This window comes from Trachurus trachurus (genome assembly GCF_905171665.1).
Source record: "Trachurus trachurus genome assembly, chromosome: 18".
Classification (NCBI taxonomy): Eukaryota; Metazoa; Chordata; class Actinopteri; order Carangiformes; family Carangidae; genus Trachurus; species Trachurus trachurus.
The window spans coordinates 2460527-2478946 of NC_139909.1; the positions used below are offsets into that span (position 1 = coordinate 2460527).

Consider the following 18420-nt stretch of genomic DNA (forward strand, 5'->3'; position numbering starts at 1 on the left):
GGTGTTTCGCATCCCGTGGTATCTGGCAACCTGGTGGTGTAACCTGTTGAAACTGTTGTTGTATGAGTAGAAAAAAACAATCAAACAAGTGTTATATGGAGAAGTGTTTTCTTTCAGTGAGAATTTATATTTTTGTTCAATTCATAACTACATAACTTTAACAGTTATTTTTACATTTCATTCATCAGTTAATTTGATCTCAGAGGTCTAATTGTGTGTACTGAGTGGTGCTGTGAAGAACATTGAGGAGGAACTATGAAGAACCAAGATGTAATGGAAAATAACCTGAACCGAGTTGAGTGGAGCTGTGACTGTGTAGTGGAACAGGGCTTTACCACTACAACAGTCAGTGAGTGGGTTTCTATAAAGCAGAGCAGAGCAGAGCAGAGCTTACCTGCAGCAGCAGCCAGCAGGGGGCAGCACCACACTTCACCTGGACTGAGACTCTGTAGAGCTGCTCTCAGATCAGTTTATGGAAGAACTGAACACCTGACTGAGGATCAATCAATCAATAAATACTGAACTCAATAAATACACAAATGTATGAAAACATGAAATTTGGTCAAAATGAAGTGTTTCTGTGTTTTTACATTCATTTATTTCTTTCATTCATATGAGATACTGAGATTCACAGAAACAGGAAGTGACATCAGAGAGAGTTCAGATGATCAACATGTGATTTTCTAAATGTAAAACAGTCAGACATGAACAGCTTCACAGAATCATCAAGACTTGATCAGATGTCAAAGATCAACCTGAACTCATTGATTATCAGTGACTGATCGTCAGAGATCCAGTCAGACTCTCTGTGATCGTCAAACAAACAACTTCCTGTTTTTAATCCTTTGAAATGTATTGAAACAATAAAACATCTTAAAGTGAATTCTCACAACACACACGAAGAGACAAACAGCTGCACCCATGAAGGATCATGTTTCAGCCTGGAGGTGTTACCTGCAGCAGCAGCAGCAGCAGCAGCAGCAGGGGGCAGCACCTGACACACTGAACATCTGACACTATAAAATTAATCAATCAATCAATCAATCAATCAATCAATCAATCAATCAATCAATCAATCAATAACAGATCAGGTCACACAACAGACCAGCTGTTACATTATTGTTGTTATTATTATTTACAAACTGAGACATTCTCCACTAATCATCCACCTCCATCTGATCTTAGTGAGAACCCCAGTTGTTCAAAGGTAATAATGGATGGAATGGATAATGGATTGGATCAAATCTTGAAAATGGGTTGTTCAAAACCAAAAACGGATTCTGAGATTGGATTAGATCACGTGATCCAGTCTTGGTTTTGATCTGGATAAAACCCTCAGTTTGTGTCGTTCAAAACTTTTTAGTAGGATCGGGAAAACTTTGATCCAAAAAAACAGGATTATTCTGATCCCAGCAGTCGGGTGGATTCAGGAACAAAATGTGATTTAAATTAAATTCAAACTGGTCAAATAAACAATATTCATAATGTAGTATATTGATTTATATTTTGCACCTAATTTTAAACCACAACAGTGATTAGTAAATGTTAATTTTTGAACATTCTACAACTGTAAAACTTTTCCCCAACTACTTTTCCCCAAACTGAATTAAATGAAATGTGAAGTTTGAATTTTAAAAACTGAAGTTTGAATTTTGAAATTTGAAGTTTGAATTTGAAACACATGGGAAAATATTCACAATTTCACTAATGTACCGTATATTTGCTTTTTAAAAAAAAATAATTATTTAAAAAAAATATTTTAACAACCCAACCAGATGGAGTCTGGCTGTTTAAAAGACATTAAAGAAACAACAAGGAGCAGAGAAAACACTACATACACTCCCTTTTCAAATAAACACACTTTGAGTGAGCCCATGCTGCTGTTCTACCTGTTATTTACAGTACAGACCAATCAGCCTTCATTGTGATGCACAGTCCCTTCTAGAGCACTCAGTATCCGGATTTGGTCATCTTGAAAATTTGGATTTGTCTCAGGATCAGTCCTCAGTGAAACCTGTTCCTGTCTGGATGGAGTCTGGTTCAGGTGAACAGGGTCACAGCTGATCCTGGGTCTGATTCAGGATCACAACTGACTCTCTGCAGGATAACCAACTTCAGATTAACTCTGCTCTGTGGGTTTTCTACGTTTTCTATAGAAGATAAAACCACCAACAACAACAGCAACAACAAACAGAGCCACTGGCAGTCCAATGTATAGACCCTCGTCTCCTCTCTCCTTGTCTCCTCCCTTCTTGTCTCTTCCCTCCTTGTCTCCTCCCTCCTTGTCTCTTCTCTCCTCGTCTCCTATCGCCTCGCCTCCTCCCTCCTCTGTGTCTCCTGCAGAGAGAAGCAGAGTGAGGTATCAGCTGTCAGGTCGGTGATGAGTGAAGAACACAACAGAGTCTGGACTCTGGGACTCACCTGACTGATGAACCTCCAGGTGGACGATGCTGATGGGCTCAGTGGGCAGATTGGCTCTCTTCTTCCTGATGTTTGTTAGTCTCTGGAAGACACGGCACTCGTATGTTCCTTCATCGTCTCTGTTCACCTTCTTCAGGATCATGGACACGTCTCCGTCCTTCATCTCTCTGTCCTTCAGCTCCACCCGGTTCTGATATGATGAAAGCTGGTGGTGTGGGTCAGACCATCCGTCCTTGAAGAGCAACACATATTCTGGTTCCAGTCCAGGTCTGGTCCACTCTACAACTACGACGTCAGTGTTGCTGGGAGCTCGACATGGCAGAGAGACAGACTGTCCAGGTTCAGCTGGGATGATGTCATCTGGGACTGAAACAGAGGAAGCTCAGGGGTCAGACCAGGTGTCATTTGTCGGACACAAGAAATATATTCAATGAACGTCTTTATAATACTGATTCCTTTTTGGAACTTGAGGTGCTCCTATAGGTAATTGTGACAAAGTGGTAAATTATTACGGCTGTTTTTTTAAAGGTACACTGTGTAAGAATTACTCCCATCTAGCGTTGTGTTGTTGTATATCTCAAGCAACTCAGTCGTATTTTTCATGCTGCATTCATGTGAAATTGCAGCCAGCACCGAGCTTACCCGCTCCATGGAGATATGAATGATATGAACGGCTCATTCAGAGCTGAAAGGAACAGGGATTACTGATTAATGAAAAACAGACTGAAGAACCAAATAATCGATTTTCCTGAAGAGATAACAGGAGAACTTACACAATGTACCTTTAAATCAAATGCAAGAACGGTAAATTGCAGCTAAAACACTTTTCTAGTCTCTAAGACCACTCAAAGTGCTTTACATTGTTAGTCACATTCAGTAGCCAAATGACTGTGTATGTGGGCTTTTAAACTTTTGGCTTCCATGTGACTTCATGCTGGTCTCTAATTGGTTAGGCCAATCAGCTTTGGGTCATTTTTTCATTTTTTATTGTGAAATTGGACAGTACAGTGGACAAAAACAAAATGTGACACAGATAACAAGAACAAATTGTGAAACAAGTAACAATATTTCTGTTATTATGTGTGAGTGTGTGTGCGTGAGTGCGTGTGTGCGCACATGTAATATCCATGCAGGTTGGTAACAGTAATGATAATAATAATAGTAATACTTCAATTAGGTAAAAGGGAAATAAAATAGATAAATAGTTAATAATAGGCATGACATTTAATTTTTTTATTTAAAAAATGTATTAAAAAAAAGAGAAAAGAAGAGTGACGTAACAATTGTAATATTAATATCAACAACAATGCTATACTAATGATAATGATGAAGAGTAATGACGATAACAATATGGAGAGAGGATGGAGGAGGGAGGATCTAAAAAGCAAATCTTATATTAAATGTATTTATTTATTTACTCTGGGATGCCCCGGGGCCCAGGCCTTTATCAAAATCCAGCAGCAGGCAAGTGACCGTGGACGGAGTTACACGACGCTTCTCCCGTCTGTGTCATGCCAAACACAGTTGGCTGGATGTGAAGTCAGCAATGCTCTTTATTTATTTTATTTATCTGACACCCCCCCCCCCCAATTTATTTTAGCACCAGCCGCCACTGGTCACATTCCCACACACACCTTAATACAGCACTTGGTATCTCTTCATAAATCTAACAACACTTGGATAATTTCTATGATTGCAATGGTCAACCATATATGCCATTATTGTAGTTTAAATATCCTGTGTGTGTGTTGTAATGGTTGTTTCTAATGTAGTTACAGTTTCACCTCAGTGTTATGATAGAAATGAACCTTAACCCTAACCCTGAACACGAGGAAGCCGCCGCCATTATTAACCAAGCAGAGAAAAAAAGAACTGCGTCACCACACGAGGCAGCGGCGTGTCCGACTGCATGAGAACCAACCGTCACACCACGACCCAAAAGTGAGACCAGGTCCTGGTCTTGGTCAGTCGTGGTAGCCCGACTACCACGACTTGGTCTCGGTCTGCTGACCTAACCCTCTGAAACTCTGTTGATTTGATACGGAGCAAAGACGGAAAACAGGAAGAGATTCGCCATGTTGAAGCCGAGAGCGACTGACCACTCACTGCTTGGAAACTACAGTAACCACAGAGAAAGAAAGGTCATTTCCTACCGTCAGAGGACCGACATGGACCCAGCAGGAGACATAGGGAGACCGTCAACAATGGGGAGAAACACATATTCTTCTCTTTGATTTCTGTCAGTGAGTAGTGGCTGAACAAAAATGGCCCACGCTCCTCCCCGTAAAGTTCCGGATGTCTATCCTCTTCTGATCGAACTCCACTCCCTAATATAAAAGAGGAACTGAACGACGTGGACGAAGCAGCGGCTGAAGTCTTCACGGCGTCACATCAATACAAACCAAAATACAAGTCAAAGACAAAGACAGAGATAAATACAAATGGAAAAATACATGGTGGCTAGGGGTGGGCAAAAATATCGATATGGCAATATATCGCGATACGTTATACCGCGATACGATATCGATATTCAATATTTAAATATCGATTATTATTAAAAAAAAAAAAAAAAAAAATTCAATTTTTTTTTTTTTTTCAATTTTTTCTTCAAATAATAAATCATGTTTCAGACCTAAATCCAATTGAAATATGTTGTTGTAACTTGCACTTGTATAAAATGGGGGCGGCGCTGTCTTATAATGTTACAGAAAATGATTTTTAAATACCATGAATGGAAAATTACATAAAACAAGTTGCTACTGACTTTTAAGTATCATAAAGCACTGTCCTGGTTTACATAAGACATGTTATTAATGTTCATGCACTTTAACGTCTCCAGCTGTACAGTGTTTATTCATTTGTACATTGTACAAAGTTTTGGAATAAATGCATGAGACTTTTTCCTTTTTATGTTTTTTTTTTCATTCACATATATCGTGATATATCGTTGATGAAATTTCTTGCAATATATCGAATATCGCAGATATCGTGTATCGTGATATTATCATTATCGTGGGCCAAATACCGCCACAGTATCGAATCGTGAGTTACCCATATCGTCCCACCCCTAATGGTGGCGCTGTGGGGATAATGGAAATACATTTAAGGTGCCCACTAATTTGGTGCAGGTGTGGCGTCCAGGAAGTCTATGGTCTTTTGTGGTTTTGTGGTTCGACCTTTTTGTGCTTTCTGTTTGTAAAGAATTAAATGGATTGTCATATCCCAACAAAGATTTATGCCTACAGAAGTATTTTTATTTATTAGGAACAGCGAATGTCATGTGACCTGTAGGGAAGGGACGAGGGGGAGGGGAGGGCAGGGCAGGGCAGAACCAACACAAACACACTGAGGCAGGAAGTAAAATGAACCACAAACACAAACTGGTGACATATTTCAAAATAAAACAGGAAATAGGTCAGATCATACAGTCGGATAAGCTGCACTCACACACACACACACACACACACACACACATTCAGGCAGCTTTGATAGGCTTATTAGGAATTACACTTGTGTGTGTCTCTCTGTGTGTGTGTGTGTTATTAGTGTGGCATTGCTGACTCAGGAGGATCAGACGACTAATCTGCTCCATCGCTCCTTTACATTGTCTGTTCTCTCCGTTCTCACTTTTATTCTCTTCCTCCTTCCTCCCCATCCTCCCCTCCATTCTTCCTTGTCTCCTTTCCTTCCTCTCTCTCTCTCTCCTCTTTGTCTCCTTCTCTTCTGTCCTCATCCTCTTTTCTCTCGTCTTCTCTCCTCCTCCATCATATTTCATCCGTGTAATAAAAACTCACTCAAACTCTGTTGTTTCTTCATGTGAAAGTGTTTGTTTGTTTGTTGTGTTTTCACCTGTGATGGAGTGAATGTTCTCAGGTGAGTGAGGGAGGATCCACCTACAGTATGTGTGCAGGTGTGTGTGTGTGTGTGTGTGTGTGCAGGTATGTGTGTGTGCGTGTGAGAGAGAAAGACACACATGTATCATCCTCCTCTAATCTCTTTATCCTTGTCAGGGTGACACAGGAGCCGGGATTCTCCACCGCCGCTTCCTGCTCTTTCTCCTCTTTTCTCGCCGCACTTTTACGGATATAAACTGGACAGGTGTGTGTGTGTGTAGGTGTGTGTGTGTGTGTGAGTGGGTGTGTGTTAGGGGTGTGTTAGTTGTGTGTGAGGTAGAGGGGCTACTCCCCTGTTTCCCAATGGCGATGAGTTTGATGAGCGGCTGGTGGATCTAGGCCACGTCCAGCGAGGGCAGCGGATAATCAGCTGACAGGTGAGAAAGGAGATACGATTACAGATACATTCACATCATACCTGTTATATGTATATATGAATAACAGTCGCTGTGGCAACAAGCTACAGTACATCAACATATTGGCTATGCAACTTTACGAATAGCTGGTCAAAGTTTGCTGCCATGGTTACAACAGTAACAGGTCGTGGTGGTGGCGGTGGTTTCGGTTTGAAATAGGCGCTTCCCCCGACGTTATACACAATCTCTTGTTGTTGTGGTTACAACGTTAACTGCGATGGGAAATCGAACTCAAACGAGGGGTCAGAGTTCACAGTTGTTGTTGTTGTTGACCCCTCTGGGCCTCCGTACCAAGTTAAAGGGATAGTTCAACGTTTTGTTAAATTAGCCTGTAGCCATAATCCCTATAGTCATCATAGCAGCAGGTTCAGGGCCGGCCCAGGCCTCCATGTAATGGGGCCCCAAGCCACATTTTTATTTTGCGGCCCTCTATTACTGCCAATAATACTGATTATTGATCATTTAAAAATCTACTTATTTCATTTTTCTGACCTGTCATTACGAATCATCATCCTAGCCTGGCATGTTTTTACGTTATCTATGGTTTTTAATCAGAAATGTAACCAGATTCAGCTAAATGTGCAGCCTGGGGTTGATTTACGCTTAATATTTAAAATGATGTGAGATACTGAACGTCAACTTGGCCTACTAAAAGTAACAAAATAAACCAATAGACAATGCATTTGCTGTAAACACATCAACTGCTTTTTTTTTTTTTAATCTTTGCTTTTTCTTTGGTTTTTTGTAATTACTGCACATTCACCACACTAGGAAATAATCATGTAACATTATGGGACAGAGTTGTTTTGGAGGTAAATTCAGCCGGAACTACATTCCACACACGGCTGCTGGGCGGAGGGATTTCAAAAGAGAAAGTAGTTCAGAGTATTTGCTTCATGTGTCATAATGTTACATAATGTTACATGATTATTTCATGTATATGATTATCAGGTTTGTATAGTCTGTCGTGGCTGTATGGAAAGTGAAATCAATAATCCTGGAAAGGACAATAACATCTAATCTAATCCAACTATGGTGATAGGTAAATTTGACAAAATGTGGATTTTTTATCCCTTTAATGTAACACACTAATGATGCTAACACGTCAGCAAGTGCAGCCTTGGTGTTCAGTGGATTGGTGCATGTGTTAGCAGCTACACACACTCACACGTAAACAGGAGCTGCATGTGTCTATAACCACAGGTGTAAAACTCCCAGAATGCATCACAGCGAAGCTCTTCAGATCAATAAAGTCGAACCATGATGGTTTTTTTTCTCTGCAGAGCGTCAGAGGAAGCATCACCGCCATGGCTAAAGTGGCTCCGAGAGCTCCGCCCACCATCGTCCTTCAAGACATGGAGGAGGAGCCAGGGGACGTCGAGGAGGGCAACAGGTGAGTTGTCCTGGAAACGTGGCGTTCTTACATTCTGTGGGTCAGTGAAGTCTTTAAAGGGATAGTTCACTCAAAATTGAAATTTCACTCACTTTCAGAGTCCTCCGTGGCTTCTCTGAGTTACAGCGGGGCTCCGTGCAGCACTGCATGTCCATATGACGGTTGCAAATGGATACCAACTGTCTTCGTAACAAAAAGACACACCAAAAAACATCCAAATACCTCCATGCTGCTCGTATGTAATGTCCATCTTGTATTGAAGCCCAGAAATGCGAAATTGTTCCGAAAAAAATTCAATAGGAGATTTGGACAGACCAGGAAGAGGAGCTTCCGCTGCAAACAAGCTTGAAATATAGACTTATTTAATTTTTTTCGGAACAATTTCACATTTTGGGGCTTCAATACAAGACGGACATTACATACGAGCAGCATGGAGGTATTTGGATGTTTTTTGGTGTGTCTTTTTGTTACGAAGACAGTTGGTATCCATTAGCAACCGTTATATGGACATGCACTGCTACGCCGAGACCCCCTGTAACTCAGAGAAGCCACGGAGGACTCTGAAACTTCTCCCAGCCCTTAGTCCACATGAGGGGGAGTAGATAATGAGTGCAATTTGAATTTTGGGTGAACTATTCTTTTAAGATGTTGTCCAGGCGTTGTTGAGGAGGTTTCTGATTTGACCTGATGTCTAATTGTCATTGTTTGTGTTCCAGAGCCGCCCAGAGAACAGGAGCAGGAGTTCTGTTCAATGTGAACAACAGCAACAACAACGAGGAGTAAGACACACACACACACACACAAATACATACAAACTGTCAATAAAACAGAGGTGTTGATACACAGGTGTGTGATGTGTGTTTCCTGTTGTTTTCCAGGGAAGACGAGAAGAAGAAAAAGAAGAAAGAGAAAAAAGAGAAAAAAGAGAAGAAGGAGTGAGTTTGAGCCGTTTGATTCATTGATCTGTGATCGATTGGTTGATTAATCTTTGAGTAGGATAACAGATGAAGACATCTCAGTTTTACAGTCCGGTTTTTATCCAGGTTTGATTCACTGTGTTCTGTTCTTCTCTTCCAGGAAGGAGAAGCAGGAGAAGAAGGAGAGGAAGGAGAAGAAGAAGAAGGAGAAGGAGGAGAAGGAGAAGGAGAAAGAGAAGGAGAAAGAAAAAGAGAAGGAGAAGGAGAAAGAGAAGAAGAACGAGCCGTAGGTTTATCTTCCTGTATCAATCAGGGTCAATGTGTGTGTATGGAGACATAGTGTGGTTAAGTAATGATGACGTAATGATGACGTAACTGTCCGTGTGTCCAGGCCAAAGGAGATCTCAGTGATCGACCCGTCAGGAAACACCTACTACCACTGGCTCTTCATCATCACCATCCCCGTCATGTACAACTGGACCCTGATCATAGCCAGGTAACGCTCACCTGTCTGGTCCCTCAACACCTGCTCCGGTCCCCGCAACATCAGTGGTAAACCGGGTCCCCACATTGTCAGTGGTAAACCGGGTCCCCACATCGTCAGTGGTAAACCGGGTCCCCACATCGTCAGTGGTAAACCGGGTCCCCACATCGTCAGTGGTAAACCGGGTCCCCACATCGTCAGTGGTAAACCGGGTCCCCACATCGTCAGTGGTAAACCGGGTCCCCACATCGTTGTCAGTGGTAAACCGGGTCCCCACATCGTTGTCAGTGGTAAACCGGGTGCCCACATCGTTGTCAGTGGTAAACCGGGTGCCCACGTCGTCGTCAGTGGAAAACCGGGTCCCCACATCGTCGTCAGTAGCAAACCGGGTCCCCACATCGTCAGTGGTAAACCGGGGCCCCACATCGTCAGTGGTAAACCGATGCCCCACATCGTCAGTGGTAAACCGGGGCCCCACATCGTCAGTGGTAAACCGGGGCCCCACGTCGTCAGTGTTAAACCGGGTCCCCACGTCGTCAGTGGTAAACCGGGGCCCCACGTTGTCAGTGGTAAACCGGGGCCCCACGTCGTCAGTGGTAAACCGGGGCCCCACGTCGTCAGTGGTAAACCGGGTCCCCACGTTGTCAGTGGTAAACCGGGGCCCCACGTCGTCAGTGGTAAACCGGGGCCCCACGTCGTCAGTGTTAAACCGGGTCCCCACGTCGTCAGTGGTAAACCGAGGCCCCACATCGTCAGTGGTAAACCGAGGCCCCACATCGTCAGTGGTAAACCGAGGCCCCACATCGTCGTCAGTAGCAAACCGGGTCCCCACATCGTCAGTGGTAAACCGAAGCCCCACATAGTCAGTGGTAAACCGGGTCCCCACATCGTCAGTGGTAAACCGATGCCCCACATCGTCAGTGGTAAACCGGGGCCCCACATCGTCAGTGGAAAACGGGGGCCCCACATCGTCAGTAGAAAACCGGGTCCCCACATCGTCAGTGGTAAACCGGGTCCCCACATCGTCAGTGGTAAACCGATGCCCCACATCGTCAGTGGTAAACCGATGCCCCACATCGTCAGTGGTAAACCGATGCCCCACATCGTCAGTGGAAAACGGGGGCCCCACATCGTCAGTAGAAAACCGGGTCCCCACATCGTCAGTGGTAAACCGGGTCCCCACATCGTCGTCAATGGTAAACCGGGTCCCCACATCGTCAGTGGTAAACCGGGTCCCCACATCGTCGTCAATGGTAAACCGGGTCCCCACATCGTCAGTGGTAAACCGGGTCCCTAAAACTGGGTCCTCACATCGTCAGTGGTAAACCGGGTCCCCACATCGTCGTCAATGGTAAACCGGGTCCCCACATCGTCAGTGGTAAACCGGGTCCCCACATCGTCGTCAATGGTAAACCGGGTCCCCACATCGTCAGTGGTAAACCGGGTCCCCACATTGTACATTAATGTGTTTACAACTGTGTCTGCAGGCAAACATCACTGGGCCCCAACAAAACTAGACCTGTTTTCTATAGGTTCAAAGTTGTTCTACACAGGGATCTTATCTGACAGATATCTACGGTGGCCCACAGGGGTCAACTCACAGCAAAAGACACACACGAAAGAAATGCGCTACAAATCAAGAAAATAACCTCATCTGGTGCATGGACACTGACATGTTGCCAGAAATCATTGAATCATTTCAAAATTCATTTATTCAATCAGTCATTAGATTTAAACAGAAACCAAAGCTAGCCACTGGTGTCTACCCCCTCCCATAATATACATGTACACATTGTTTACGTTGTGTGTTTGAATCAATCCTGTAACACACTGTGCGAGAGTGACCGACAGGCTCATTGTTAATGTGCAGAGGGACGAAATTACAGCTGTTACTTTCATCCCAAACTGTAGAATGTGTTAGAGACTAATTCATCCGTCTAACCATCAGAACTATGACACCTGAAACCGTAAACACAGCTGGTCGATTGAAAAAAATGACGTCTTGAGTGAATTTACTTTCCGTCATTGAAAACAACATGTTCTTGAATGTAACTCGATCAAAGTCAGACGTATCCTCAAGATGTTTTGCAGTTCTGTTAGGAGTTAGATATGTCAGACTTGCGACTCTGCCACTCGTGTTTTTACCACTCAGTGGGCGTTCTGCAGTGACTTCCGAGCACCGTGACATAACGTACCCTCGATACCACGTAGGCCTGGGACGATAACAAATTTTGCTGGACGATATATTGTCCCACAAATTATTGACGATAAACGATATTATTGACACATTTTTTTGAGAACAAATTAACCACTAATATAATAATAATTTCATAATAATGCAAGTAGACCCTTTTAAATGTGATAAACTTTTATTTCTCATGAGTATTTTTTTAACCATTGTAATTGGAATGACAAGAACTTATATAGCTATTATCCTAAAAAAATAAAATAAACAAAAAATAATAAACAGTGCAGTGCAGCTCTTCTGTCCAATAACGTTACACACCTGAAGCTCCACTTTTCATTCAAACAAACTAATGTGACTTCCACAGATGTAAGATTTCATCAATGAGACTAGCCTTTATCTCCTAAAAAGTATTAAACCAGCCGGCGGTAAACCTCTAAAAACCTGCTGATAAGTTTTCTTAGTCGTTTTCTCCCCCAATGACGGAGGTTGACCGGCCCGTGAGCTGCTGCAGACGGCTGCAGACTGTGGGAAGCCCCGCTCCTCCTGCTCGCTGCTACCACAGTAGCTCCAAAAACGTCGGAGGAAATCTCCTAACAGGCGATATGTGGATAAACTGACCACAGACTGGGGATCTAAACTGTGACTTTCTGGCATGAAAAAATATTAAAACTTTAAAAAGTGACGTGTTAACAGCGCTGCAGCGAGAATTACGGTACAATAGCTTTTAGCTGCTTAGCTTTACAGCTAGCGCTGCCAGTTGCTGCCAAATGCATTCTGGGAAACAAAGATCCTGGATGACTGAAAAGAGGGTTCACTCCTTTCATTCTGCAAAACAAACGGCCCAGGTGCTGAGACCGATGCACAGAGTGAAGCCTCTTGTCATCCAGCCTGGTTGGAGGAAAACAAATACGTGCGCATGCACATGGCGATTTATCGAGGCCGGAAAAACTATCGAATTCATTTTCATTTATCGTGCGATTAATTGATTTATTGATTATCGTCCCAGGCCTAATACCACGTGAATCATGTGATATTGACGTTCTAAAAACAAAAAACAAACTCAGCTTATTGTGAAACCCACTAACAGGAAGCTGTCTGCACAACTTCTAAAGTCAAGAAGAACAACAACTAAAGGCCCCAGACCGGTCCCTCGCTTTAACGTGTCCCCAGACCGGTCCCAGCTCCAGTTCTGGTTCCAGTTCCGATTCCAGTCCTGATTCCTGGTCTCGATCCCATTTTTGGTAGTGTTCCTGGTTCTGGTTCTGGTTGTGGTCCGTCACTTTACTGTGTCCCCAGACACACTTCCTGTTGTGTTTTAAGTTTCTGCAGCTCATGAGTGTTTGTGTGTTCATGTGTGTGTTTCAGGGCTTGTTTCGAGGAGCTGCAGAGTGATTACTTGGAATTATGGTTCCTAACAGACCTTATCGCTGATCTAACTTACATCGCTGACATGATCTTTAGGACGAGGACTGGTGGGTGCACAGACACACACACACACATGCACACACACTTTGAGACAGAAGTGTATCTTTAATCTTTGTTTACATTCTTGTACATTTACATGTTCGTATCTGCAGCTTCAGGCTCATAAACTCTGTCTCTGTCTTCATTATTCATAAGCTGAGAGTTTTGTACCTGCACTCAAAACAACAATGAATTAATAACACAAAAATTCAAGAATAGGTCACGTTTGTCCCATTGTGCAGGTTACCTGGAGCAGGGTCTCCTGGTGAAGGACGAGAAGAAGCTACGTGACCGCTACGTCAGCAGCTTCCAGTTCAAACTGGATATGATCTCCATGATCCCCACCGACCTGTTTTACCTCGTGTTTGGACTCAAGTACCCAGAGATCCGCCTCAACAAACTCTTCAGGTTCAACAGGTATGCATGCTCTCAGAGTGAGCTGGTGTGAAGGCCAAAGTGAACGAGCTCTGAGCTAAATGTTAACAAGCACCATGGGACCTTTTCCTCTGTTGCAGGATGCTGGAGTTCTTCCAGAGGACGGAGACCAGGACCAACTACCCCAACGCCCTTCGTATCTCCAACCTCGTCATGTACATCGTCATCATCATCCACTGGAACGCCTGCCTCTACTACTCCTTCTCCAAGGCCCTCGGCAAGTTCAGCCTTCTTCTTCGCCCATTCACCGATTCACACTGTGGAAAAAGCCTCTAACACTCCTTTACTTTCCTTGCTCTGCTCCTGCAGGTTTCGGATCGGACCGGTTCGTGTATCCCGACCCAAAAGATCCAGAGTTCGGTCGTCTGATTAGGAAGTACGCCTACAGCATGTACTGGTCCACGCTGACGCTCACCACCATTGGTGAAACGCCGCCACCCCAGGAGAACTCTGAGTACATCTTTGTCGTCACTGACTTTCTGGTGAGTGTCTCTAATTAATCAAACTATGACAACAGGATCACTCACAAGAAAATAATTGTTCTAATTCACATATTTTATTTAATTCTATTGTCCAGGTGGGTGTGTTGATCTTTGCCACCATCGTCGGTAACGTCGGCTCAATGATCACCAACATGAACGCTGCCAGAGCCGACTTCCAGGCTCGAATTGACGCCATCAAACAGTACATGAGCTTCCGAAAGGTAAGTTAGTTATTTCAGTGGTTCTAAAACTTTTTTATCCCCATTGGACAAAATTTTGAAACAAACTAGAAACACTAGAAATACTCTAATATTTGTTCTGAGACTGATCAACATTACTTTCTTTGTCAATTTATGTCCAAAAGTGGTGATTTTTTTTTTTTAAGTGAAAGATTTCTAAGAAAACCTGGTAAAATTGGATAATATTCTCAAAAAAAGTTTAAAATTTGGGGATTTTTTTTTTAAATTCTAGAAAAAAGTGGCAAATTTTCTCCAAAAAAACCCAAAATAGTTTTAAAATTTCTAGAAAAAAGTGATAAAATTACTCAAAAAAAGTTTTTTATTTAAATCTTGAAAAAAGTGGTACATTTTCTCAAAAAAAGTGTAAAAAATTCTAGAAAAAAAGTGTAAAACATTCTAGAAAAAAATTTCGAGTAAAAGTTCTGGACCCCCTTGAACCCTCACAAGGACTTTGAGAACCACTTAGTTATGTAGTTTGGGTCGCTGCCACTACTTAAAAAAAAAAAAAACGAGAGGAAACACTGCACATAATATTGTTTGCACTTGAAAAAAAGAAAGAAATATTTAATTTTATTTATTTTATTTTAACTTTTATACATTTTAGTTTTAGTTTCAATTTGTGGAAGAAGAAGAAGTTAAAAAGCTCCTGCTTACATCATGCATGTAAAGAGTTATAATAAAACATTTCAAAAGGCATGTGCAACTCGGTTAAATAAAAGTCTGTTGCTCCAGTCATATATTTTGTCATTGTAGTTTTCTTAAATCTTGTCTCGTCTCGTGAGATGAGTGTATCGTCACACCCCTAATGAATGGTCTCTAAATACCAAATCCTCTGACCTTTAACCCCTTCCCCCACCTCTTCTTTACCACTTCCAGGTGACAAAGGACCTGGAGAAGCGAGTCATCAAGTGGTTTGACTTCCTGTGGACCAACAAGAAGGCGGTGGACGAGCGCGAGGTGTTGAAGTACCTGCCCGACAAGCTGCGAGCTGAGATCGCCATCAACGTCCACCTGGACACGCTGAAGAAGGTCTGCACTCTCACACTCTGTAGGCCACCACTCTGTCTTTAAAGGGATAGTTCACCCAAAATTCAAATTTTACTCATCATCTCCTCCCCCTCATGTGGACTAAGGGCTGGGAGAAGTTTCAGAGTCCTCCGTGGCTTCTCTGAGTTACAGGGGGTCTCGGCGTAGCAGTGCATGTCCATATAACGGTTGCAAATGGATACCAACTGTCTTTGTAACAAAAAGACACACCAAAAAACATCCAAATACCTCCATGCTGCTCGTATGTAATGTCCGTCTTGTATTGAAGCCCGGAAATGCGAAACTGTTCAGAAAAAAATTAAATAAGTCTATTTTTCAAGCTTGTTTTGTAGCGGAAGTTCGTCAAATTTGGACGAACCAGGGTCCATCCTCTCCCCTGAAATATAGACTTATTTAATTTTTTTTCGGGACAATTTCACATTTCTGGGCTTCATTACAGGATGGACATTACATACGAGCAGCATGGAGGTATCTGGATGTTTTTTGGTGTGTCTTTTTGTTACGAAGACAGTTGGTATCCATTTGCAACCGTCATATGGACATGCACTGCTACGCCGAGACCCCCTGTAACTCAGAGAAGCCACGGAGGACTCTGAAACTTCTCCCAGCCCTTAGTCCACATGAGGGGGAGGAGATAATGAGTGAACTTTGAATTTTGGGTGAACTATCCCTTTAAGAACCAGCTCAGACTGTTGTGTTCTCTGTCGTCGTCCTGCAGGTGCGTATCTTCGCGGACTGCGAGGCCGGCCTGCTGGTGGAGCTGGTGCTGAAGCTGCAGCCTCAGGTCTACAGTCCAGGAGACTACATCTGTAAGAAGGGCGACATCGGCAGAGAGATGTACATCATCAAGGAGGGGAAACTCGCCGTCGTGGCCGACGACGGCATCACGCAGTTTGTCGTCCTGAGCGACGGAAGCTACTTTGGCGAGATCAGTATCCTGGCTATCAAAGGTAAGCAGACAGCGCTTCTTAAAGGGATACTCCGGCATAAGTTTAACCCGCATGGTTATTATAAAACTATAAAACTATAAAACTATAATAACCTTTGTTCTGAGCATTGTTTGTGGCTATGAGTGGCTTCTTTGATGACTGGTTGGCTCGTGGATACAAAGACAGAAGTATTATCTGACTGTCTATTAGGGCTGGGACGATATGCGATTCGATTCTTCTACGATTTTTTGGATGGCAATTCGATTTAAATTACGATTCTACGATATTGCAGATTCTCTCGATTTTTTGCGCACAAATACTGTAGGAGCCTATAAATGAACATACTCCATTATAAAGTGAACTTTGACCCTTTTCAAAACCTGTACTCTCTATATGTAAAAAAGGCGAACAAATGCACATTGCACAATATTTTTCAAAAAATTAAAATTTTTTTTTTTTTCAAAAATAAAATAAAAATAAAAATCGTCAAAAAAGATATTGCGATATTTATGTGAATCAATTTTTTTCTCCCACCCCTACTGTCTATGCTGTGGTCACTACAACTAGAGAAGTTTGCAGTTGGCAAACTTGATCTCTAGTGGGGGAGGGGTTTCTACTAGGTTAAACTTTTGCAGGAATATCCCTTTAATCACATGTCAGGTGGATTGTTTCAGAATCAAAACAGCAAATGCTAACAAACTGACGACTGTTGCTTTCCATTGTCAACAGGCAGTAAGGCAGGAAACAGGAGGACGGCGAACATCAGGAGTATCGGCTACTCCGACCTCTTCTGTCTCTCCAAAGACGACCTGATGGAGGCGCTGAAGGAATACCCCGACGCCAAGGCTCTGCTGGAGGAGAAGGGACGGCAGATCCTGATGAAGGACGGACTGCTCGACCTGGAGGTACAGCCATGATGAACCTGTTCAGCACAAAATCAACTGCAGCAATGGTTCTCAAAATGGGGTCCCAGGGTCTTTGAGAGGGTTCAACGGGGTGAAATATTTCCACTTTTTTTTTTTTTTAGAAATTTTATCATTTTTTCGAGATTTTTTTTTTCTTAGACATTTTACCACTTTTTCGAGAATTTTTCAATTTTTTTTTTTTTTTTTAGAAATTTTACCATTTTTTTTAGACATTTTGCCACTTTTTCGAGAATTTTTCAACTTTTTTTTTTTTGAAATTTTATATTTTTTTCTAGAATTTTTCAACTTTTTTTTTTTTTTTTAGACATTTTACCACTTTTTAAAGAATTTTTCAACTTTTTATTTTATTTTATTTTTTTGAAATTTTACCATTTTTTCTAGAATTTTTTTTTTTTTTAGACATTTTACAACTTTTTCTAGAATTTTTCAACTTTCTTTTTCTTTTAGAAGTTTTATAATTTTTTCAGGAATTTTTCAACTTTTTTTCTTCGAGAAATTTTACCACTTTTTTTCTAGAAAAATGTTGACTTTTTTATCCATTTTTATAAATCTTACCACTTTTTTCTAGATTTTTTTTAAAACTTTTTTTTTTTTGAGATTTTCAAATTTTTCTTTTTTCTAGAAATGTTTAAACGTATTTGGAGAAATTGTACCAACTTTATTTCCCCAGAAATTTCTCTACAATATTTCCAAAAATTCATGCCATTGTCCCTAATTTGAATGTACAAAAAAGTAACGTTCTTCAGCCTCAGAACAAATATTTGTGTATTTCTGGTGTTTGCTTCAAAATTGTGTCCAATTGGGGTTGGGTCAATGGTCTAATTTGTGTCAATTCAAGGTCCTCGATGTAAAAAAAAGTTTGAGAACTAACGAGTCTTACCTGGTGTCGTCCTGCAGGTGGCGGCGCAGGGGCCCGACCCCAAGGAGATCGAGGAGAAGGTGGAGAGGATGACGAGCAACCTGGACGTCCTGCAGACGCGCTACGCCCGGCTGCTGGCCGAGCACGAGGCCACTCACAGCAAACTCAAACACAGAGTGGCCCGGCTGGAGAGGAAGCTGCCGCTGCCGCCGCGCTCCGACCAGCCGGGCGACGCGCCGCCGCCCACGCCCGAGCCGCCTAAATAAGAAGAAGAAGGAGAAGAAGAGTTGAGAGGAAGAAGCGCAGGAGGGGTTTGGTTTTAGAGCC

At 42.4% G+C, this 18420-nt stretch overlaps 1 protein-coding gene across 1 annotated transcript; it reads left to right on the forward strand.

Moving 5' to 3' along the window:
• Positions 1 to 8067: 8067 nt before the first annotated feature.
• On the forward strand, positions 8068 to 18359 carry cnga1b (cyclic nucleotide gated channel subunit alpha 1b; the record flags this gene model as incomplete). The annotated part of the gene is made up of 14 exons (XM_083992612.1): positions 8068 to 8123; positions 8840 to 8902; positions 9002 to 9058; positions 9201 to 9326; positions 9432 to 9536; positions 13078 to 13184; positions 13419 to 13593; positions 13692 to 13828; positions 13921 to 14093; positions 14189 to 14314; positions 15209 to 15361; positions 16098 to 16329; positions 17038 to 17213; positions 18132 to 18359. Exons 1-14 carry the CDS (start codon positions 8086 to 8088, stop codon positions 18357 to 18359), a joined length of 1896 nt encoding a protein of 631 aa, XP_083848738.1. The 5' UTR covers positions 8068 to 8085.
• Positions 18360 to 18420: the final 61 nt, after the last annotated feature.